This window comes from Ambystoma mexicanum, chromosome 4p (assembly GCF_040938575.1).
Source record: "Ambystoma mexicanum isolate Mex_15411 chromosome 4p, UKY_AmexF1_1, whole genome shotgun sequence".
Taxonomy (NCBI): Eukaryota; Metazoa; Chordata; class Amphibia; order Caudata; family Ambystomatidae; genus Ambystoma; species Ambystoma mexicanum.
Genome location: NC_090927.1, coordinates 167220814 through 167248014, shown reverse-complemented (window position 1 = coordinate 167248014; position 27201 = coordinate 167220814). Strand labels below are relative to the sequence as shown.

Here is a 27201-nt window from a genome sequence, read left to right as displayed (position 1 = left end):
AGGTTCATGTCCTCTCATTTGGCAGGCTCAACCCATCTGGCCCGGATACACATCACCATCCACAGCGGAGCTTGGCTCACGGGAGCTGACACATGTGTGATATCCAATTGGATGTGGTTGCAATGATCATCATAAGTAGTGTCATGCACTATGCTTTAACTCTGGGATAGCTTTATTAATAGCGTTTAGCCTGCCACCACCATGGGGTACTTATGACCATCACAGGTTTGGTACAGGGGGAATATCTTAAATGCAGCCCCTGTGCTGCAGAGACTTGGCTGCCAATGCAGTTGTCAAATGGGTAACTGTGACCTCTGAACCTGCTCCATGACACTGGTAAAGCAGGCGCTGCAAATCAGGATACAGATGCAGCAGGACACAGATACACACTATGCTTTTTGGCAAGGAGGTTATGAAAGGGGAATGTGATCAGTGGATCACCCTTTCAGGGAGACATAGGTCAGGAGAGGCCTGACATGCAAGTGATCTCTACACCATCCCTTTCAGCTTTTTTACATGCCCCAGTCTGTGGCAAATGCCCTGCTCAGCAGTGAACCTTAATTTTTCCTAGGTTCCCCAAGATCTTGGTCTAGTCTACGACACTCTGTGGCATTGCAAACACAACTGTTTTTCTTTTGTATCTACGCTGACAGAAGAGATGCTTTTCGAAGGTCAGATACATGCTTACTCAGCTCATAGAACAATCTCCCCTCTCATCTATGTCTTAGTGGATGGATCACAGAAACCCCGGAAGTTTCCATAAAAGGGATCCACTTGATTGCGCTTGTAAGGATGCCACGGAGATCTGTACTCAGTGCCCGTAGGTTGCAGCCTGGCCTATGTGGGATAAGTTATCCTTTCCCTCATGTGGAGAGGACCAGGGCAGCATCTCAGGGCTCTTGGGAACTGGGCACCACATGCACTCTTAGAGCAATAGGCAGGGAATAACCATTCTAAAAAAGATACAATCAGAACTTTATACAGCGACCACTACTTATCGGATAGAACATCTTTGGAATCTTTGAACCCGCGACGGGAGATCAAACACACATATCCCAAGCAAGTGTTTAACTCGCTGAGCTAGCTTACTCCCTCAAACATTACATCAAACTTGGCTATGATGCAAACAGCTGATGAGTGCATGCATGCGTGATATCGCTTGCCCGGCAAGTTTCATCGCCCTATCCATGATTTACCCTGCACCTCCCTGAGAACAGGAGGGTGTGGCAGTTTGAAAAAAGATTTTTAATTGCACGCTGCAGTTTCCAGTCTAACCTTTTTTGCACGAGAACAGTCAAGGTCTGTATGTGGGCATATTCCCCAGAAATAAAAGCATAGTGCCAAAGAGGACACAAGACGACAGCCTCGCTTGGTGGAGACTCGGGAGTACCTGCCACAGCACATGGCGAGAGCCATTTAGTAATCTGAGCATGCTACACGCATGACAAGTGTCTAGGATCGGTCAAAGGTCACATTTAGTCGATTTGCCAAGAACGATTCAAAGCTCGATAGTTGGAGACTGGGAAAAGGCATGGAAAGGAAAGACGAGAAGGGGCTCCTTAGGCACGAGTGCAAGTGTAACACTGCAAAAAGTGCCATTATTGGGACGATGACTGGGGTGGCTGGCACAAGCTTAAACCTAATGCAGGGTTCTGTAACCTGTGGCTCTCCAGATGTTTTTGACGATGACTCCCATGATCCCCCACCATTGACTATGCTGGCTAGGGCTGATGGGAGTTGTAGTCCAAAACATCAGGTGAGCCAAAGGTTGTATACCCCTGCCCTAATGGATGTCACATTTAAATTCTGATAGGAAAACCAAAAGATGTCCTCTCTTAACCTAGTTGTCACCGTGCTTTTGGTCTCTGGTGGACCCACCTCATATTGTGAAGTCAACTTAAGTGTTTATGTTTCTTTTCAGTATTGGGCAGGTGCCATGCTCTGCTGCTCATAGATGGACGACGTTTAATTAAATGCTTCTGTCTGGACCCACTTGCCCAGATCCCCAAAAGGATCAGTGTAGGGGATAGCATTAGCCCAATTATTGTGTAGAGTAAACTCTCAACAAGGGTTTGAGTGATTCTGTTGTTTGAGGGCGACCTCTCCAAGTGGGATTGAAGTCCTTGGGCTCTTCATCTTGAACAGTGTGGGGAGCATGTCACCCCCTTACGCTGGAGGGTTTCAAAGGTTTCAAAGGTACAGGTAGAGAAGACGACTTGCTCTGCGCATTGAGTCTGGACGGTACCCCACCAAATAAGACTGAAGTTGAGGGGAGACCAGTGGGGGATGAGGCAGTGCCCCTAACATATCTATTAAGGGGTACTGCATGACTCAGATGGCAGCCTGCCCCCGGAACGGCTGAAACGCTCGCTATTTACATTGCAGACCACCAAGGCCGCTGATATTTTCTGTTGGGGGACACAGAGGTTGGCACCTCTTTGAATAGGATGGCAGGTGTGAGAGCATGAGCCTGGTCCTGGATTCACAATGAATGTTCCCGGGGAAAGCGAGCAGTCCAGGCCCATATTGTTGCATGTCACCCCTCCTGGGAGCATGGTTGCTCCCAGGAACTGCATCACGGTCACATGGTGGGAACCATGTGACCAACACATATATTCCATGCGTCCTCCCCCTCCTGCTATCCCTAGGAGGACTTGCTCCTTACACATGCTATCCGCTGTTTGCTAGTCGCAACAGCGTCATAGGAGGCAGGGAAGAGCTGAAACGCCGGCGCAGAACTATCAGCACCCTGATCGGATCTGCATTGGGATAATGACCAGAGCAAAGAGGTGACATTACAAGAGACGGTACAGCCTGCTAAGAAGGGCATTACCGCTAGAATCCATCTCAGGTGCAAAATGGAGTTACACGAACAACAGAAAAGGTAAAGAAAAAGAACCCGCAAGCAGGGCTTTCAGACTGGTGACCAACGAGGATTTAGAATAGAAAGACACTGGCAGGAGAAAATGATGGCGCTGAGGAGGGAGGGCGGCATGAGGCTCGACACAAGAGCAGTGCATGAGAGGAGGCCACAAAAAGGCCAATAGGAGAGAAGTGACCAAGGCAGATGCGTATCACTCGGGCAACGCCAGTGTTGCGACCAATGACAGGCCCCAAATATGGATGAGTCACCAGTAAATAATGCTGGTGGGACTCATGTAGCCTTATGGAGTGACCGAGGAGGTCATTATCACAGGATAACTGCCTGACCTCAAGTGGTGCCCTGCGACAAAGCCCAGTGCCATTTGTTTGCGAATGGTCATTATGCGATGTAATAATCACCCTTGATGAGGTCTGTAAGTCTTTATTATTACCCATCTTAATGGTATTCTCCTGATGACTAATTAACATATCACCTTACTAGTAGGGAAGTAACTCCCTTCAATATCTGTCCCCTCCCATTGGCCACCAGGCCACTCTCAGGGTATAAAATGACTCCCAGACATATCTGTGCGCCATACCTGCTCACTCAAAGAACACCTCTCCCACCAACTCCAAACTAACATTTCATTAGCAAATCACATTACATAGCCACCACACTAGCTTTACCCGATATACTTTGGCCTACAACTCCCATCATTCCTAAACAGCATGGTCAATGAGGAGGGACCATGGTAGCCGTAGGCTAAAACTTCTGTGGAGACACAGGTTCCAGGCCCCTCATGCAAAATTATGCATGGTACCTTTCAGCCAGTAACAGGGACCTGGAGCCTGCACTTGAGCATCAGGCCCAATCCTCGCTAGCACCTAGGTCCACACACCCTGCACTCCCCACCCTACCTGAGACTGGGTGATCTGCCCCCTGCTGTGTCCTCCCCCGGTTGCTTGTAGATCCCTTGCTGCCAATGCGGAACTTGGAACATGGAGGCCTGGTTTCGAATCCCGGCTTCGCCACTTCACGATATCCAGACTTTTTACTGCGGGGACGTCATCGCAGATTTCTTTACGGCTGGGGGTAGGCTTATATTGGCTGCTAGAGGGTGGGTGGTGTGTGTTGTGTGGCCCAGCGGAGTGTGGGTGGCCAAACACACCTGCGCACACACACGCATGCACAGAGGAATCAGACACGATGTTGCCGGTTGCAACACCCGGCGGCAACTGCCGCACGGACTTCCTTTATTCTATTGCGCATGCGCGGGCCCAAACGAGGCTCGCGCATGCCCAGTGCACACTCGGGACGTCACATCCCTTTTTATCTTTAACAACAAACAACAACATGAATTTAACTTAGTAAACATTAACTGGAGCGACCTGGGAGCAGGTTTATTCCCGTCACTTACTGACGGCCACGGATCTCCTGACCTCAGTCCCCTGAGTCCAACACATAGTCCTTGAGACGGGCAGGCGGTCTCCTGGACACTCTTGAGGGATACCTAGATGTGACTGTTGGGGTCTCCGTGCTTGCTTCCGCCGCTGGGGCTCCGATGTTCATGGGTTCCTCGCACAGCTCTTCAGGGCCTCCTTCCGGGGTGGGCACGGCTTGGGCACTGGACATTCCTGTTGAAGTGTCCACCTTCTTGAAGAAAGATACATTACGCGTGACCGTACCGCGCTCACAGGCGGCTGCCACCATGGTCCCCTTTACATGGGTGGCCTTCCAAGGGTGCGGTTCAAACGGTAGAGCTAGCTTTCCTTCGGGGTGACGGTTCTTGACTAGCACTGAATCTCCGACACGGATCTCCTTGCCCTGCAGACCGCGCCTGTCACTTTCCTTCTGGTTGTGTATGGCCCGCTCTTGTCGTACCTTTTCATTGTCTATGATGCCCGGACTCCTCCCCTCCATTTCAGGTATCATTCCTCTGGGGCAGCGCCCAAACAGGGCCTCTGCCGGGGAGACACCCATGGACTGATGGGGTATGGTCCGATATTCCCTCAAGAACTCCACTAGCTTCTTCTGCAGGTCGTCACCTCCGTTTGCCGAGATCCTCAGCACTTTATTCAGCGTGCGCATCATTCTTTCCGCTTCTCCGTTAGCGCGAGGCCACAGTGGCGATACTCTGTGGTGCTGGATTCCCCTATCACGGAGGTATTGCGCAAATTGGTTGCCGGTAAACGGCGGTCTGTTGTCGGAGCAGAGCATCTCTGGAAAACCGTGTGCCGCGAACATTCTGTCGAATGCCCTCGTGGTGAATTCTGTTGCCGTTGATTCTACCACCTCCACCTCCGGGTATCTTGACCATTGGTCAACGGCCACCAGGAAATACATGCCCCGATCCGTCGAACCAAAGTCTACATGGATTGTCCCCCACGGCTTCTCACTCCGCTCCATCGAGCTTATAGGGGGAGCCCTGTCACCCGGGGTCGCTGCCTGGCAAGCCAAACACCTTTTCACAAAGCCCTCGACCTTTCCTTCTAGATCCGGAAACCACACCTTTGGTCGTAGTCTCGCTTTCGTTTTGACCACCCCTTGATGTCCGATGTGTGCCAGTTCAAGCACCCGCTTCCTTAGTGTCTGCGGGATCACAATTTGCCTCCCTCTCAGTAGCAGACCGTCGTCGGAGATTGAGAGCTCCTCCTTCACCCGCCGTAGAGCCTGAAGATCTCTCTGGGCCTCCTGCTGGCGCCGGGAGTTGTTGCGCTGCATTTCCTTCCATTCTCCACTTCTAATGGCTTCTTTAGTGATGTCAAAAACTTCATCCTTGGATGACTCAGAGGCAATGGTTGCTCTCGACAACGCTACGGGGAGCGCCCCTTCCACCACATTACAGAGTAAACCCTGGCAGTCTGCCACCTCTCTGCCTTTGTTGGAACCTCCAGCGTTGGGGTGACGTGACAGGTAGTCCGCCGGATTGTTGGTGCCTGGCCTGTACGTTAGTCGCACCACGTACTCCATCAGGGCCAGCATCCACCTCTCTATCCTTGGTGGCGGCTTCGAAGATAGACCCGCCAGAATTGGTAGTAGGGGCTTGTGGTCTGTTACCACTATCACCGGCTTACCCAGAATATATAGGCGAAAATGGTGGCAGCCCCACAAAATGGCGAGTGCCTCCCTCTCAATTTGCGAGTATCGCATTTCAGTATCAGAGAGGGCCTTGCTGGTGTACGCGACAGGTCTCATGTCTCCTCTTCCGTCCGGTTGCAAGAGCACTGCCCCCACTCCCACCGGACTGGCATCGACGACAATCTCTGACTCTACGGCGGGATTAAAGTAGGCCATAGTGTCCCCATCCGACAGGGCATTCTTGAGTGCCTGAAACACCTCCTGCTCCTTACCTTCCCACTTCCACACCGCATCACTTCTGGTCAGTGCTCTGAGGGGTTCTGATAAGGAGGCCAGGCCCTTGATAAAGCGTCCGCAATAGTTCACCATCCCCAGGAAGCTTCTTACCTCCGTGGGGGATGTTTGCGCCGCTGCCTCCCGAATGTCCCTGATCTTTTCCTGGTCCGGTGACACTCCCGCTGCGTGAAATATGAACCCAAAAAACCCAATCCGATCTTTGAGGAACTCACATTTCTGGCGGTGCAAGGTGAGGCCTAGGTCGTGCAATCTCTTTAGTGTGCTCTCGAGCCTTCTCATGTGCTCGGCTTCTGTGTCCGCAAACACCAAGATATCGTCACTTATGTTCAACACCCCTTTTAGGCCTGCGAGTGCCCCTCTTATAGTGTTCTGAAAAACCTCAGCCGCTGAGGAGATACCAAAACTCAGGCGTTTAGATTGATAAAGCCCCTCGTGCGTCGTGAAGACGGTGATGAACCTAGAGTCTTGGTGAAGCTCAAGCTGGTGATAGCCCGCTCGTAGGTCCAACTTCGAAAATACTTTCGCTCCCTGTAATTCGCCAATAATATCGTCCAGCGTTGGCGTGAGGTGCCTCTCCCTCTTAATGGCGGCATTGGTGAGACGCATGTCCACACAAATCCTCACTGCCCCTGGCTGCTTCGGCTTTGGCGCCACTACTATGGGGGATACCCAGGGTGTCGGCCATTCCACCCTCTCAATAATGTTATTGTTGACCAGCGAGTGAAGCTCCTCTTCCACCTTCTCTCTCAGGTGGAACGGGACCCGCATGTGCTTCAGGGCGGTCGGCCTGATCATATTATCAATGTGCAGCCGCACCGGTGGTGCTTTCAACTTTCCAACCCCTTCAAAAATGCCTGTAAATTTGTTTAACAGTACCTCGATGTCCATTTGATAGACTGCCATCGTGAAATGGACCAAATTCAGGGCCTCGGACGCTGCGCAGCTGAGCAAAGAGTGGTGGCTCACGTCCGTAACGAAGAAACGTGCCTTTATGGTGATGCCGTCCTTGGACACGGGCGCTATAAACACGCCATCACTGGGAAGGGGGGTGTCCCCTCCAAACGTAAAGATCTTGGCAGTTGATGTACATAGCGCCGGAGGTCCTGGAATCCGCCTATAGTGGTCTGCGGCCAGCACACAGACCGATGCACCGGTATCGATGAGCACTTGCATCGGCACCCCTTGGATGTCGACTACGCATTTAGGCTGTCTCTTGTTCTTGGCACCTGAAGCAATGTTTGAGATGAAGAATACTTCTTCTTCTTCCTCCTCCTCCTCCTCTTCTGCCATGTGCAGCCTCTGTATCTCCTGCTCCAACGCCGCGATGCTTCGCAATTTTCTTGAGCCACCGCCACGTGCTCTGGCTGGGCCTCTCTGCACTAACACCGGGGCAGGGGCGCGACACATTCGGGCATAATGGCCAGGTCTATCACATCTGCCACATGACCTGTCCTTGGCAGGACATTCCTCTGAGTGGGGCAGATCATAGCCGCATTGCTGGCAAATGCTGTCGGACCCCGCAGTCGAGCGACTTTCCTGCTTTCTCTGCCCCCACTTGTCTCTAGACATCGACCGTTTCCCCATGGTGAATGCTTCCTCCGATGCTCCTGGATGCACCGCCGCATCCATTTTCGCACCTCTGGACTCAGCCAGCTCAAATGTTCTGCCACTGTCCAATATCTGCTGCAGGGACCAGCCTGGTTCTCTTAACACTCGTCTCCGCAGTTTGCTGGAACTGCAACCCTGTAGAACCTGATTACGTATCATGCACTCATCATTGTCCCATCGACAAGAGGTGGCCATCATTCGAAGCCAGCACAGAACTGGTCGAGCGACTCCTCCTCTCTCTGCTTTTCCCCACAGAAGAGGAACCTCTCGTAATCGACATTCGAGAGCGGTATGAAATAGTTCTCCAGCGCCTTCTTCACCTCGGCGTATGTGTCTACCTGCAAGTTGAGGGACTCGTAAATGCGTAAAACCTCTAAGCCTGCTGAGTACAACAAAGTGGCCCTCTTTGCATTGTCATCATTAATCCCCGTTGCTGTAAACTACATATCCAGTTTTTTGATCCAAAGCCGCCATCTTGGGCCCAACTTCGAAGGGGGTCCTGACACATCAAATTCTTGTATGGGTAGCAAGGCTCCCTGTTGTGCTCTCGCCGGCACCGCTGCAGTTTCTGTCTCTCCATCACTGTCTGACATGATCACAGGTCGCACAGGCACCTCCTGCTGGTCTGGAGGCCGCAAACCTGACTCTGGAGGGTCTTGCACGTACCTTCACTTCTCTTACTGCGTGTGGTGGCCCCCTTGTTGCATTTTGCTGCTTTCAGGTCCCCTTCGTGTGGTGCCTGCCTTCAATGGGTCATCCTCTGGGCATGGAGGATAGCCAGAAATTCCAAAAATTGGTCGAAATGGAGCTGGTGGCGCACAAGCACCTTCTCAGGCACTACCACTGTGCTCCTGCTTCTAAACGTCGCCGGAATGCACCCGCCGGGTCCGTGACTCATCCGCCGCAACGTCGCTGCTGCAACGTGCTATGTGTTCCACGAGCGCTCGTGCGGCATCCCGCCTCGTCGCCAGTTGTTGTGTGGCCCAGCGGAGTGTGGGTGGCCAAACACACCTGTACACACACACGCATGCACAGAGGAATCAGACACGATGTTGCCGGTTGCATCACCCGGCGGCAACTGCCGCACGGACTTCCTTTATTCTATTGCGCATGCGCGGGCCCAAACGAGGCTCGCGCATGCCCAGTGCACACTCGGGATGTCACAGTGTGTAGGGGTATAGCGGAAACCGTGCGTGGGGTGGGTGGAGATTGGGTTCCCCCGCATTTTGTGGCAACAGATCGGCAAAACAATGACTGCTAAGAAAATCAACAGTGACAAATTGGGCGCTAAAGAACCCACTTCACCAACAACTGTGTGACTCAGGGAAGAAGACACGCCTGCGCTTAAAACTGGACATGTGTGTTATGCAAATATCATATATAGAGCTGGCACACTCATTCATTCAGTCACCAGTGGCAGACATGTTCAATAGTAAAAAGGAGGAGCAGGGAGAGCAATACACACAACTCTCCTAACAATGCCCCTCAATGCTGTATCACAGATGCCGCCGCCCCCGCCTCCCTAGTTGGCATCGAGTATATGCCCTTACAGTGGTCACAGGTGCCCCTGTATCATTACTTTCTAGGCATCGAGATGACAGTCCATTGCACATGTACACACACATTCCCCTCCAGCACTGCTGGCATGCACTGTAGCCCCTGTATGCCACCTCGCGCATGACCACAGTGATTATGCAGCCAGACCTACTTGACTAACATTGCAGGCTCGTATGCATGTCTAGAGATGCCCCTGCTGATACCCATGGCCCACCTCCCACTGGGCATTCATTGCATTCCCTGACACCTGCTCACTAATGCCCCAGCTCCACTATTTTGGGACCCACTTTACAGTCGCGTACGCATAGCCACAGATGCCCCATCTACTTTCTTACTCACATGCCTACTGATGCCCCTGCCCACCTACTTTCTTACTCACATGCCCACAGATGCCCCTGTCCACCTACTTACTTACTCACATGCCCACAGATGCCCCTGCCCATCTACTTACTTACTCACATACCCACAGATGCCCCTGCCCATCTACTTACTTACTCACATACCCACAGATGCCCATGCCCATCTACTTTCTTACTCACATGCCCACAGATGCCCCTGTCCACCTACTTACTTACTCACATGCCCACAGATCCCCATGCCCATCTACATAGTTACTCACATGCCCACAGATGCCTCTGCCCATCTACTTATTTACTCACATGCCCACAGATGCCCCTGCCCATCTACTTACTTACTCACATACCCACAGATGCCCATGCCCATCTACTTACTTACTCACATGTCCACAGATGCCCCTGCCCCTCTACTTACTTACTCACATGCCCACGGATCCCCATGCCCATCTACTTACTTACTCACATGCCCACAGATGCCCCTGCCCATCTATTTTCTTACTCACATGCCCACAGATGCCCCTGCCCATCTACTTTCTTACTCACACGCCCACAGATGCCCCTGCCCATCTACTTACTTACTCACATGTCCACAGATGCCCCTGCCCATCTACTTACTTACTCACATGTCCACAGATGCCCCTGCCCATCTACTTACTTACTCACATGCCCACAGATCCCCAAGCCCATCTACTTACTTACTCACATGCCCACAGATGCCCCACAGATGCCCCTGCCCATCTACTTATTTACTCACATGTCCACAGATGCCCCTGCCCATCTACTTACTTACTCACATACCCACAGATGCCCATGCCCATCTACTTACTTACTCACATGCCCACAGATCCCCATGCCCATCTACTTACTTACTCACATGTCCACAGATGCCCCTGCCCATCTACTTACTTACTCACATACCCACAGATGCCCATGCCCATCTACTTACTTACTCACATGCCCACAGATGCCCCTGCCCATCTACTTACTTACTCACATGCCCACAGATGCCCCTGCCCATCTACTTACTTACTCACATACCCACAGATGCCCCTGCCCATCTACTTACTTACTCACATGCCCACAGATCCCCATGCCCATCTACTTACTTACTCACATGCCCACAGATGCCCCTGCCCATCTACTTACTTACTCACATGCCCACAGATGCCCCTGCCCATCTACTTACTTACTCACATACCCACAGATGCCCCTGCCCATCTACTTACTTACTCACATGCCCACAGATGCCCCTGCCCATCTACTTACTTACTCACATGTCCACAGATGCCCCTGCCCATCTACTTACTTACTCACATACCCACAGATGCCCCTGACCATCTACTTACTTACTCACATGCCCACAGATCCCCATGCCCATCTACATACTTACTCACATGCCCACAGATGCCCTGCCCATCTACTTACTTACTCACATGTCCACAGATGCCCCTGCCCATCTACTTACTTACTCACATGCCCACAGATCCCCATGCCCATCTACATACTTACTCACATGCCCACAGATGCCCCTGCCCATCTACTTACTTACTCACATGTCCACAGATGCCCCGCCCATCTACTTACTTACTCACATGCCCACGGATCCCCATGCCCATCTACTTACTTACTCACATGCCCACAGATGCCCCTACCCATCTACTTTCTTACTCACATGCCCACAGATGCCCCTGTCCATCTACTTTCTTACTCACATGCCCACAGATGCCCCTGCCCATCTACTTACTTACTCACATGTCCACAGATGCCCCTGCCCATCTACTTACTTACTCACATGTCCACAGATGCCCCTGCCCATCTACTTACTTACTCACATGCCCACAGATCCCCATGCCCATCTACTTACTTACTCACATGCCCACAGATCCCCATGCCCATCTACTTACTTACTCACATGCCCACAGATGCCCCGCAGATGCCCCTGCCCATCTACTTATTTACTCACATGTCCACAGATGCCCCTGCCCATCTACTTACTTACTCACATACCCACAGATGCCCATGCCCATCTACTTACTTACTCACATGCCCACAGATGCCCCTGTCCATCTACCTATTTACTCACATGCCCACAGATCCCCATGCCCATCTACTTACTTACTCACATGTCCACAGATGCCCCACAGATGCCCCTGCCCATCTACTTACTTACTCACATACCCACAGATGCCCCTGCCCATCTACTTACTTACTCACATACCCACAGATGCCCATGTCCATCTACTTACTTACTCACATGCCCACAGATGCCCCTGCCCATCTACTTACTTACTCACATGTCCACAGATGCCCCTGCCCATCTACTTACTTACTCACATACCCACAGATGCCCCTGCCCATCTACTTACTTACTCACATGCCCACAGATCCCCATGCCCATCTACTTACTTACTCACATGCCCACAGATGCCCCTGCCCATCTACTTACTTACTCACATGCCCACAGATGCCCCTGCCCATCTACTTACTTACTCACATGCCCACAGATGCCCCTGCCCATCTACTTACTTACTCACATGTCCACAGATGCCCCTGCCCATCTACTTACTTACTCACATACCCACAGATGCCCCTGCCCATCTACTTACTTACTCACATGCCCACAGATCCCCATGCCCATCTACATACTTACTCACATACCCACAGATGCCCCTGCCCATCTACCTACTTACTCACATACCCACAGATGCCCCTGTCCACCTACTTACTTACTCACATGCCCACAGATCCCCATGCCCATCTACATACTTACTCACATGCCCACAGATGCCCCTGCCCATCTACTTACTTACTCACATGGCCACAGATGCCCCTGCCCATCTACTTACTTACTCACATGTCCACAGATCCCCATGCCCATCTACATACTTACTCACATGTCCACAGATGCCCCTGCCCATCTACTTACTTACTCACATGTGCACAGATGCCCCTACCATCTACTTACTTACTCACATGTCCACAGATGCCCCTGCCCATCTACTTACTTACTCACATACCCACAGATGCCCCTGCCCATCTACTTACTCACATACCCCCAGATGCCCCTGCCCATCTACTTACTTACTCACATACCCACAGATGCCCATGCCCATCTGCTTACTTACTCACATGTCCACAGATGCCCCACAGATGCCCCTGCCCATCTACTTACTTACTCACATACCCACAGATGCCCCTGCCCATCTACTTACTTACTCACATGCCCACAGATGCCCCTGCCCATCTACTTACTTGCTCACATGCCCACTGATGCCCCTGCCCATCTACTTACCTACTCACATGCCCACAGATGCCCATGCCCATCTACTTACTTATTCCCAGTCCACAGATGCCCCACAGATGCCCATGCCCAGCTACTTTCTTACTCACATGCCTACTGATGCCCCTGCCCATCTACTTACTTACTCACATACCCACAGATGCCCCTGCCCATCTACTTACTTACTCACATGCCCACAGATGCCCCTGCCCATCTACTTACTTACTCACATACCCACAGATGCCCATGCCCATCTACTTATTACTCACATGCTCACAGATGCCCATGCCCATCTACTTACTTACTCACATGTCCACAGATGCCCCACAGATGCCCATGCCCAGCTACTTTCTTACTCACATGCCTACTGATGCCCCTGCCCATCTACTTACTTACTCACATACCCACAGATGCCCCTGCCCATCTACTTACTTACTCACATGCCCACAGATGCCCCTGCCCATCTACTTACTTACTCACATACCCACAGATGCCCATGCCCATCTACTTATTACTCACATGCCCACAGATGCCCCTGCCCATCTACTTACTTACTCACATACCCACAGATGCCCATGCCCATCTACTTATTACTCACATGCCCACAGATGCCCATGCCCATCTACTTACTTACTCACATGCCCACAGATGCCCCTGCCCATCTACTTACTTACTCACATACCCACAGATGCCCATGCCCATCTACTTATTACTCACATGCCCACAGATGCCCATGCCCATCTACTTACTTACTCACATACCCACAGATGCCCATGCCCATCTACATACTTACTCACATGCCCACAGATGCCCCTGCCCATCTACTTACTTACTCACATGTCCACAGATGCCCCTGCCCATCTTCTTACTTACTCACATGCCCCCAGATGCCCCTGCCATCTACTTACTTACTCACATGCTCACAGGTGCCCCTACCCATCTACTTACTCACATACCCACAGATGCCCATGCCTATCTACTTATTACTCACATGCCCACAGATGCCCTTGCCCATCTACTTAATTACATGCCCACATATGCTCCTGCCCATCTACTTACTCACATACCCACAGATGCCCCTGCCCATCTACTTACTTACTCACATACCCGCAGATGTCCCTGCCCATCTACTTACTTACTCACATGCCCACAGATGCCCCTGCCCATCTACTTACTTACTCACATGCCCACAGATCCCCATGCCCATCTACTTACTTACTCACATGCCCACAGATGCCCCGCAGATGCCCCTGCCCATCTACTTATTTACTCACATGTCCACAGATGCCCCTGCCCATCTACTTACTTACTCACATACCCACAGATGCCCATGCCCATCTACTTACTTACTCACATGCCCACAGATGCCCCTGTCCATCTACCTATTTACTCACATGCCCACAGATCCCCATGCCCATCTACTTACTTACTCACATGTCCACAGATGCCCCACAGATGCCCCTGCCCATCTACTTACTTACTCACATACCCACAGATGCCCCTGCCCATCTACTTACTTACTCACATACCCACAGATGCCCATGTCCATCTACATACTTACTCACATGCCCACAGATGCCCCTGCCCATCTACTTACTTACTCACATGTCCACAGATGCCCCTGCCCATCTACTTACTTACTCACATACCCACAGATGCCCCTGCCCATCTACTTACTTACTCACATGCCCACAGATCCCCATGCCCATCTACTTACTTACTCACATGCCCACAGATGCCCCTGCCCATCTACTTACTTACTCACATGCCCACAGATGCCCCTGCCCATCTACTTACTTACTCACATGCCCACAGATGCCCCTGCCCATCTACTTACTTACTCACATGTCCACAGATGCCCCTGCCCATCTACTTACTTACTCACATACCCACAGATGCCCCTGCCCATCTACTTACTTACTCACATGCCCACAGATCCCCATGCCCATCTACATACTTACTCACATACCCACAGATGCCCCTGCCCATCTACCTACTTACTCACATACCCACAGATGCCCCTGTCCACCTACTTACTTACTCACATGCCCACAGATCCCCATGCCCATCTACATACTTACTCACATGCCCACAGATGCCCCTGCCCATCTACTTACTTACTCACATGTCCACAGATGCCCCTGCCCATCTACTTACTTACTCACATGTCCACAGATCCCCATGCCCATCTACATACTTACTCACATGCCCACAGATGCCCCTGCCCATCTACTTACTTACTCACATGTGCACAGATGCCCCTGCCCATCTACTTACTTACTCACATGTCCACAGATGCCCCTGCCCATCTACTTACTTACTCACATACCCACAGATGCCCCTGCCCATCTACTTACTCACATACCCCCAGATGCCCCTGCCCATCTACTTACTTACTCACATACCCACAGATGCCCATGCCCATCTGCTTACTTACTCACATGTCCACAGATGCCCCACAGATGCCCCTGCCCATCTACTTATTACTCACATACCCACAGATGCCCCTGCCCATCTACTTACTTACTCACATACCCACAGATGCCCCTGCCCATCTACTTACTTACTCACATGCCCACAGATGCCCCTGCCCATCTACTTACTTGCTCACATGCCCACTGATGCCCCTGCCCATCTACTTACCTACTCACATGCCCACAGATGCCCATGCCCATCTACTTACTTACTCACATACCCACAGATGCCCATGCCCATCTACTTATTACTGACATGCCCACAGATGCCCATGCCCATCTACTTACTTACTCACATACCCACAGATGCCCATGCCCATCTACATACTTACTCACATGCCCACAGATGCCCCTGCCCATCTACTTACTTACTCACATGTCCACAGATGCCCCTGCCCATCTTCTTACTTACTCACATGCCCCCAGATGCCCCTGCCATCTACTTACTTACTCACATGCTCACAGGTGCCCCTACCCATCTACTTACTCACATACCCACAGATGCCCATGCCTATCTACTTATTACTCACATGCCCACAGATGCCCTTGCCCATCTACTTAATTACATGCCCACATATGCTCCTGCCCATCTACTTACTCACATACCCACAGATGCCCCTGCCCATCTACTTACTTACTCACATACCCGCAGATGTCCCTGCCCATCTACTTACTTACTCACATGCCCACAGATGCCCCTGCCCATCTACTTACTTACTCACATGCCCACAGATCCCCATGCCCATCTACTTACTTACTCACATGCCCACAGATGCCCCGCAGATGCCCCTGCCCATCTACTTATTTACTCACATGTCCACAGATGCCCCTGCCCATCTACTTACTTACTCACATACCCACAGATGCCCATGCCCATCTACTTACTTACTCACATGCCCACAGATGCCCCTGTCCATCTACCTATTTACTCACATGCCCACAGATCCCCATGCCCATCTACTTACTTACTCACATGTCCACAGATGCCCCACAGATGCCCCTGCCCATCTACTTACTTACTCACAAACTCACAGATGCCCCTGCCCATCTACTTACTTACTCACATACCCACAGATGCCCATGTCCATCTACTTACTTACTCACATGCCCACAGATGCCCCTGCCCATCTACTTACTTACTCACATGTCCACAGATGCCCCTGCCCATCTACTTACTTACTCACATACCCACAGATGCCCCTGCCCATCTACTTACTTACTCACATGCCCACAGATCCCCATGCCCATCTACTTACTTACTCACATGCCCACAGATGCCCCTGCCCATCTACTTACTTACTCACATGCCCACAGATGCCCCTGCCCATCTACTTACTTACTCACATGCCCACAGATGCCCCTGCCCATCTACTTACTTACTCACATGTCCACAGATGCCCCTGCCCATCTACTTACTTACTCACATACCCACAGATGCCCCTGCCCATCTACTTACTTACTCACATGCCCACAGATCCCCATGCCCATCTACATACTTACTCACATACCCACAGATGCCCCTGCCCATCTACCTACTTACTCACATACCCACAGATGCCCCTGTCCACCTACTTACTTACTCACATGCCCACAGATCCCCATGCCCATCTACATACTTACTCACATGCCCACAGATGCCCCTGCCCATCTACTTACTTACTCACATGTCCACAGATGCCCCTGCCCATCTACTTACTTACTCACATGTCCACAGATCCCCATGCCCATCTACATACTTACTCACATGCCCACAGATGCCCCTGCCCATCTACTTACTTACTCACATGTGCACAGATGCCCCTGCCCATCTACTTACTTACTCACATGTCCACAGATGCCCCTGCCCATCTACTTACTTACTCACATACCCACAGATGCCCCTGCCCATCTACCTACTCACATACCCCCAGATGCCCCTGCCCATCTACTTACTTACTCACATACCCACAGATGCCCATGCCCATCTGCTTACTTACTCACATGTCCACAGATGCCCCACAGATGCCCCTGCCCATCTACTTATTACTCACATACCCACAGATGCCCCTGCCCATCTACTTACTTACTCACATACCCACAGATGCCCCTGCCCATCTACTTACTTACTCACATGCCCACAGATGCCCCTGCCCATCTACTTACTTGCTCACATGCCCACTGATGCCCCTGCCCATCTACTTACCTACTCACATGCCCACAGATGCCCATGCCCATCTACTTACTTATTCACATGTCCACAGATGCCCCACAGATGCCCATGCCCAGCTACTTTCTTACTCACATGCCTACTGATGCCCCTGCCCATCTACTTACTTACTCACATACCCACAGATGCCCCTGCCCATCTACTTACTTACTCACATGCCCACAGATGCCCCTGCCCATCTACTTACTTACTCACATACCCACAGATGCCCATGCCCATCTACTTATTACTCACATGCCCACAGATGCCCATGCCCATCTACTTACTTACTCACATGTCCACAGATGCCCCACAGATGCCCATGCCCAGCTACTTTCTTACTCACATGCCTACTGATGCCCCTGCCCATCTACTTACTTACTCACATACCCACAGATGCCCCTGCCCATCTACTTACTTACTCACATGCCCACAGATGCCCCTGCCCATCTACTTACTTACTCACATACCCACAGATGCCCATGCCCATCTACTTATTACTCACATGCCCACAGATGCCCCTGCCCATCTACTTACTTACTCACATACCCACAGATGCCCATGCCCATCTACTTATTACCCACATGCCCACAGATGCCCATGCCCATCTACTTACTTACTCACATGCCCACAGATGCCCCTGCCCATCTACTTACTTACTCACATACCCACAGATGCCCATGCCCATCTACTTATTACTCACATGCCCACAGATGCCCATGCCCATCTACTTACTTACTCACATACCCACAGATGCCCATGCCCATCTACATACTTACTCACATGCCCACAGATGCCCCTGCCCATCTACTTACTTACTCACATGTCCACAGATGCCCCTGCCCATCTTCTTACTTACTCACATGCCCCCAGATGCCCCTGCCATCTACTTACTTACTCACATGCTCACAGGTGCCCCTACCCATCTACTTACTCACATACCCACAGATGCCCCTGCCATCTACTTATTACTCACATGCCCACAGATGCCCTTGCCCATCTACTTAATTACATGCCCACATATGCTCCTGCCCATCTACTTACTCACATACCCACAGATGCCCCTGCCCATCTACTTACTTACTCACATACCCGCAGATGTCCCTGCCCATCTACTTACTTACTCACATGCCCACAGATGCCCCTGCCCATCTACTTACTTACTCACATGTCCACAGATGCCCCACAGATGCCCCTGCCCATCTACTTACTTACTCACATACCCACAGATGCCCCTGCCCATCTACTTACTTACTCACATGTCCACAGATGCCCCAGAGATGCCCCTGCCCATCTACCTACTTACTCACAGACCCACAGATGCCCCTGCCCAACTACTTACTTACTCACATGCCCCCAGAAGCCCCTGTCCACCTACTTACTTACTCACATGCCCACAGATCCCCATGCCCATCTACATACTTACTCACATGCCCACAGATGCCCCTGCCCATCTACTTACTTACTCACATACCCACAGATGCCCCACAGATGCCCCTGCCCATCTACTTATTTACTCACATACCCACAGATGCCCCTGCCCATCTACTTACTTACTCACATGTCCACAGATGCCCCTGCTCATCTACTTACTTACTCACATACCCACAGATGCCCCTGCCCATCTACTTACTTACTCACATACCCGGAGATGCCACTGCCCATCTACTTACTTACTCATATACCCACAGATGCCCATGCCCAACTACTTACTTACTCACATACCCACAGATGCCCCTGCCCATCTACTTACTTACTCACATACCCACAGATGCCCCTGCCCATCTACTTACTTACTCACATACCCGCAGATGTCCCTGCCCATCTACTTACTTACTCACATGCCCACAGATGCCCCTGCCCATCTACTTACTTACTCACATGCCCACAGATGCCCCTGCCCATCTACTTACTTACTCACATACCCACAGATGCCCATGCCCATCTACTTATTACTCACATACCCATAGATGCCCCTGTCCACCTACTTACTTACTCACATGCCCACAGATCCCCTAGCCCATCTACATAGTTACTCACATGCCCACTGATGCGCCTGCCCATCTACTTACTCACATACCCACAGATGCCCATGCCCAACTACTTACTTACTCACATACCCACAGATGCCCATGCCCATCTACTTACTTACTCACATGTCCACAGATGCCCATGCCCATCTACTTACTTACTCACATGTCCACAGATGCTCCTGCCCATCTACTTACTCACACACCCACAGATGCCCCTGTCCACCTACTTACTTACTCACATGCCCACTGATGCGCCTGCCCATCTACTTACTCACATACCCACATATGCCCATGCCCAACTACTTACTTACTCACATACCCACAGATGCACATGCCCAACTACTTACTTACTCACATGCCCCCAGAAGCCCCTGTCCACCTATTTACTTACTCACATGCCCACAGATCCCCAAGCCCATCTACATGCTTACTCACATGCCCACAGATGCCCCTTACCATCTACTTACTTACTCACATGCCCACAGATCCCCATGCCCATCTACATACTTACTCACATGCCCACAAATGCCCCTGACCATCTACTTACTTACTCACATGTCTACAGATGCCCCTGCCCATCTATCTACTTACTCACATACCCACAGATGGCCCTGCCCATATACTTACTTATTCACATAGCCACAGATGCCCCTGCCCATCTACTTACTTACTCACATACCCACAGATGCCCCTGCCCATCTACTTACTTACTCACATGTCCACAGATGCCCCACAGATGCCCCTGCCCATCTACTTACTTACTCACATACCCACAGATGCCCCTGCCCAACTACTTACTTACTCACATGCCCCCAGAAGCCCCTGCCCATCTACTTACTTACTCACATACCCACAGATGCCCCTGCCCAACTACTTACTTACTCACATACCCACAGATGCCCCTGCCCATCTACTTACTTACTCACATGCCCACAGATGCCCCTGCCCATCTACTTACTTACTCACATACCCACAGATGCCCCTGCCCATCTACTTACTTACTCACATACCCACAGATGCCCCTGCCCATCTACTTACTTACTCACATGCCCACAGATGCCCTTGCCCATATACTTAATTACATGCCCACATATGCTCCTGCCCATCTACCTACTCACATACCCACAGATGCCCCTGCCCATCTACTTACTTACTCACATGCCCACAGATGCCCTTGCCCATCTACTTACGTACTCACATGCGCACAGATGCCCCACAGATACCCCTGCCCTCTACTTACTTACTCACATGCCCACAGATGCCCCTGCCCAACTACTTACTTACTCACATGCCCCCAGAAGCCCCTGTCCACCTACTTACTTACTCACATGCCCACAGATCCCCATGCCCATCTACATACTTACTCACATGCCCACAGATGCCCCTGACCATCTACTTACTCACATGCCCACAGATGCCCCTGACCATCTACTTACTTACTCACATACCCACAGATGCCCATACCCATCTACTTACTTACTCACATACCCACAGATGCCCCTGACCATCTACTTACTTACTCACATACCCACAGATGCCCATGCCCATCTACTTACTTACTCACATACCCACAGATGCCCCTGCACATCTACTTACTTACTCACATACCCACAGATGCCCCTGACCATCTACTTACTTACTCACATGTCCACAGATGCCCCACAGATGCCACTGTCCACCTACATACTTACTCACATACCCACAGATGCCTCTGCCCATCTACATAGTTACTCACATACTCACAGATGCCCCACAGATGCCCCTGCCCATCTACTTACTTACTCACATACCCACAGATGCCCCTGCCCATCTACTTACTTACTCACATGCCCACAGATGCCCCTGCCCATCTACTTACTTACTCACATACCCACAGATGCCCCTGCCCATCTACTTACTTACTCACATACCCACAGATGCCCCTGTCCACCTACTTACTTACTCACATACCCACAGATGCCCCTGCCCATCTACTTACTCACATACCCACAGATGACCATGCCCATCTACTTACTTACTCACATACCCACAGATGACCATGCCCATCTACTTACTTACTCACATACCCACAGATGCCCCTGCCCATCTACTTACTTACTCACATGCCTACAGATGCCCCTGCCCATCTACTTACTTACTCACATACCCGCAGATGTCCCTGCCCATCTACTTACTTACTCACATGCCCACAGATGCCCCTGCCCATCTACTTACTTACTCACATGCCCACAGATGCCCCTGCCCATCTACTTACTTACTCACATACCCACAGATGCCCATGCCCATCTACTTATTACTCACATACCCATAGATGCCCCTGTCCACCTACTTACTTACTCACATGCCCACAGATCCCCTAGCCCATCTACATAGTTACTCACATGCCCACTGATGCGCCTGCCCATCTACTTACTCACATACCCACAGATGCCCATGCCCAACTACTTACTTACTCACATACCCACAGATGCCCATGCCCATCTACTTACTTACTCACATGTCCACAGATGCCCATGCCCATCTACTTACTTACTCACATGTCCACAGATGCTCCTGCCCATCTACTTACTCACACACCCACAGATGCCCCTGTCCACCTACTTACTTACTCACATGCCCACTGATGCGCCTGCCCATCTACTTACTCACATACCCACATATGCCCATGCCCAACTACTTACTTACTCACATACCCACAGATGCACATGCCCAACTACTTACTTACTCACATGCCCCCAGAAGCCCCTGTCCACCTATTTACTTACTCACATGCCCACAGATCCCCAAGCCCATCTACATGCTTACTCACATGCCCACAGATGCCCCTTACCATCTACTTACTTACTCACATGCCCACAGATCCCCATGCCCATCTACATACTTACTCACATGCCCACAAATGCCCCTGACCATCTACTTACTTACTCACATGTCTACAGATGCCCCTGCCCATCTATCTACTTACTCACATACCCACAGATGGCCCTGCCCATATACTTACTTATTCACATAGCCACAGATGCCCCTGCCCATCTACTTACTTACTCACATACCCACAGATGCCCCTGCCCATCTACTTACTTACTCACATGTCCACAGATGCCCCACAGATGCCCCTGCCCATCTACTTACTTACTCACATACCCACAGATGCCCCTGCCCAACTACTTACTTACTCACATGCCCCCAGAAGCCCCTGCCCATCTACTTACTTACTCACATACCCACAGATGCCCCTGCCCAACTACTTACTTACTCACATACCCACAGATGCCCCTGCCCATCTACTTACTTACTCACATGCCCACAGATGCCCCTGCCCATCTACTTACTTACTCACATACCCACAGATGCCCCTGCCCATCTACTTACTTACTCACATACCCACAGATGCCCCTGCCCATCTACTTACTTACTCACATGCCCACAGATGCCCTTGCCCATATACTTAATTACATGCCCACATATGCTCCTGCCCATCTACCTACTCACATACCCACAGATGCCCCTGCCCATCTACTTACTTACTCACATGCCCACAGATGCCCTTGCCCATCTACTTACGTACTCACATGCGCACAGATGCCCCACAGATACCCCTGCCCTCTACTTACTTACTCACATGCCCACAGATGCCCCTGCCCAACTACTTACTTACTCACATGCCCCCAGAAGCCCCTGTCCACCTACTTACTTACTCACATGCCCACAGATCCCCATGCCCATCTACATACTTACTCACATGCCCACAGATGCCCCTGACCATCTACTTACTCACATGCCCACAGATGCCCCTGACCATCTACTTACTTACTCACATACCCACAGATGCCCATACCCATCTACTTACTTACTCACATACCCACAGATGCCCCTGACCATCTACTTACTTACTCACATACCCACAGATGCCCATGCCCATCTACTTACTTACTCACATACCCACAGATGCCCCTGCACATCTACTTACTTACTCACATACCCACAGATGCCCCTGACCATCTACTTACTTACTCACATGTCCACAGATGCCCCACAGATGCCACTGTCCACCTACATACTTACTCACATACCCACAGATGCCTCTGCCCATCTACATAGTTACTCACATACTCACAGATGCCCCACAGATGCCCCTGCCCATCTACTTACTTACTCACATACCCACAGATGCCCCTGCCCATCTACTTACTTACTCACATGCCCACAGATGCCCCTGCCCATCTACTTACTTACTCACATACCCACAGATGCCCCTGCCCATCTACTTACTTACTCACATACCCACAGATGCCCCTGTCCACCTACTTACTTACTCACATACCCACAGATGCCCCTGCCCATCTACTTACTCACATACCCACAGATGACCATGCCCATCTACTTACTTACTCACATACCCACAGATGACCATGCCCATCTACTTACTTACTCACATACCCACAGATGCCCCTGCCCATCTACTTACTTACTCACATGCCTACAGATGCCCCTGCCCATCTACTTACTCACATACCCACAGATGCCCCTGCCCATCTACCTACTTACTCACATGTCCACAGATGCCCCTGCCCATCTACTTACTTACTCACATGCCCACATATGCCCCTGCCCAACTACTTACTTACTCACATGCCCTCAGAAGCCCCTGTCCACCTACTTACTTACTCACATGCCCACAGATCCCCATGCCCATCTACTTACTTACTCACATGCCCACAGATGCCCCTGCCCATCTACTTACTTACTCACATTCCCACAGATCCCCATGCCCATCTACTTACTTACTCACATGCCCGCAGATGCCCCACAGATGCCCCTGCCCATCTACTTACTTACTCACATACCCACAGATGACCATGCCCATCTACTTATTACTCACATGCCCACAGAAGCCCCTGCCCATCTACTTACGCACTCACATACCCACAGATGACCATGCCCATCAACTTATTACTCACATGCCCACAGATGCCCCTGCCCATCTACTTACTTACTCACATGTCCACAGATGCCCCTGCCCATCTACTTACTTACTCACATGCCCACAGATGCCCCTGCCCATCTACTTACTTACTCACATTCCCACAGATTACCATGCCCATCAACTTATTACTCACATGCCCACATATGCTCCTGCCCATCTACTTACTCACATACCCACAGATGCCCCTGCCCATCTATTTACTTACTCACATGCCCACAGATGCCCCTGCCCATCTACTTACTTACTCACATGCCCACAGATGCCCCTGCCCATCAACTTATTACTCACATGCCCACATATGCTCCTGCCCATCTACTTATTCACATGCCCACAGATGCCCCTGCCCATCTACTTACTTACTCACATGCCCACAGATGCCCCTGCCCATCTACTTACTTACTCACATACCCACAGATGCCCCTGCCCATCAACTTATTACTCACATGCCCACATATGCTCCTGCCCATCTACTTACTCACATACCCACAGATGCCCCTGCCCATCTACTTACTTACTCACATACCCGCAGATGTCCCTGCCCATCTACTTACTTACTCACATGCCCACAGATGCCCCTGCCCATCTACTTACTTACTCACATGCCCACAGATGCCCCTGCCCATCTACTTACTTACTCACATACCCACAGATCCCCATGCCCATCTACTTACTTACTCACATGCCCACAGATGCCCCTGCCCATCTACTTACTTACTCACATTCCCACAGATCCCCATGCCCATCTACTTACTTACTCACATACCCACAAATGCCCCACAGATGCCCCTGCCCCTCTACTTACTTACTCACATACCCACAGATGCCCCTGCCCATCTACTTACTTACTCACATACCCACAAATGCCCCACAGATGCCCATGCCCATCTACTTATTACTCACATGCCCACAGATGCCCCTGCCCATCTACTTACTTACTCACATACCCACAGATGCCCCTGCCCATCTACTTACTTACTCACATACCCACAAATGCCCCACAGGTGCCCCTGCCCATCCACTTATTACTCACATGCCCACAGATGCTCCTGCCCATCTACTTACTTACTCACATACCCACAGATGCCCCTGCCCATCTACTTACTTACTCACATACCCACAAATGCCCCACAGATGCCCCTGCCATTCTACTTATTACTCACATGCCCACAGATGCCCCTGCCCATCTACTTACTTACTCACATACCCACAGATGCCCATGCCCATCTACTTATTACTCACATGCCCACAGATGCCCATCCCCATCTACTTACTTACTCACAATCCCACAGATGCCTCTGCCCCCCTACCTACTGTCTCACATGCCCACAGGTGCCCCTGCCCATCTACTTACTTGCTCACACGCCCACAGAAGCCCCTGCACACTCCCATGTATTCTAGACCCCTAATGCAATCTCACACATGACCACACTGCCCCTGGGCCCAGGCTTACTTGGCATACATTGCAGGTATGCCCACTGATGCCACTACCACCCACCACCTTCAGGAACACATTACAGTGCCTCACATCTGCCCCCAGATGCTCCTGACCGGCAACTACTTGGTAGACATTACAATCCCTTGCAAATGCCCACATATACCCCTGCACCACCCGCATGCAATGCAATCTCACATATAAACGCAATGCCCCTGGACCCGAGCTTACTTGGCAGACAGGGTGTTAATGGAGCCTGTGAAGAGCATCAGCCCTGCCAGGAAGAGCTGGTAGGATGTCCAGGCCATGGCTCAGATGATTGGCACCTTGGCAGTTCTTTCTTTTCAGGCCAGATGTTCAGGTCCCTGCATGCACGGACAGATTCCGGTTTTGCGTGTCCACGGCGCCCGTGGGAGTTTACAGTGCACACACCGGCTCTTATTAATACACCGCTTCCGGAGCAGCAGCACAGCAATAATATGAACGCATCACATGACCGCTGGAGTCAGCTGAGCTACAGTCATAGAGAGAGAATCAAAATTGGACCGCATCCAAGATTGAGCAACGCTGACGCACGCAGCGAACACACACACACTCAGCAGCCGGCACGCAGGCCCAGAGCTCTGCAGCACCGCCAGTGGAGCAAGGGGCACTCCTTACCGTGCGCTGCACACCTAGAGCAGGTACCTTCCTGGTAAGGCTGGTGTACTGCAAACCACTCCCAGGGAAGCATCAGCCCCCCGGATCTTTACAATCGAAAAGGGGGTCCTGGAAACAGACGTGCATCAGGGTGCAGTTAGGCGAAGTGTAACAGAAGCATATCATACGCACAGCACAGGGCAGTTTCTTGCCAACTTGGTGCCCGTGGCGAAACACTAGAATGCGCCCCTCTCCCCACATTGGCACACGTCACTCCCAAAGTACACCTCTGCATCACGCGACAAAACCCCTCCTCAATATCAATACATCATTGCTATACAAATGAAGCTGGTTTCATTGCTTTGTAATTCAAATACTTTACAGATAAATTCTAATGTGAAAACAGAGCTGT

At 51.1% G+C, this 27201-nt stretch overlaps 1 protein-coding gene across 1 annotated transcript in view; it reads right to left on the bottom strand.

The window, feature by feature from the left end:
• SLC35F6 (solute carrier family 35 member F6) overlaps positions 1 to 26651 on the bottom strand; it is a 185133-nt gene extending 158482 nt beyond the window's left edge. The window contains exon 1 of the mRNA XM_069605616.1: positions 26382 to 26651. Within this exon, the coding sequence (XP_069461717.1) occupies positions 26382 to 26458 (77 nt within the window). The 5' untranslated portion in view covers positions 26459 to 26651. The remainder of the gene's footprint in view (positions 1 to 26381) is intronic.
• Positions 26652 to 27201: the final 550 nt, after the last annotated feature.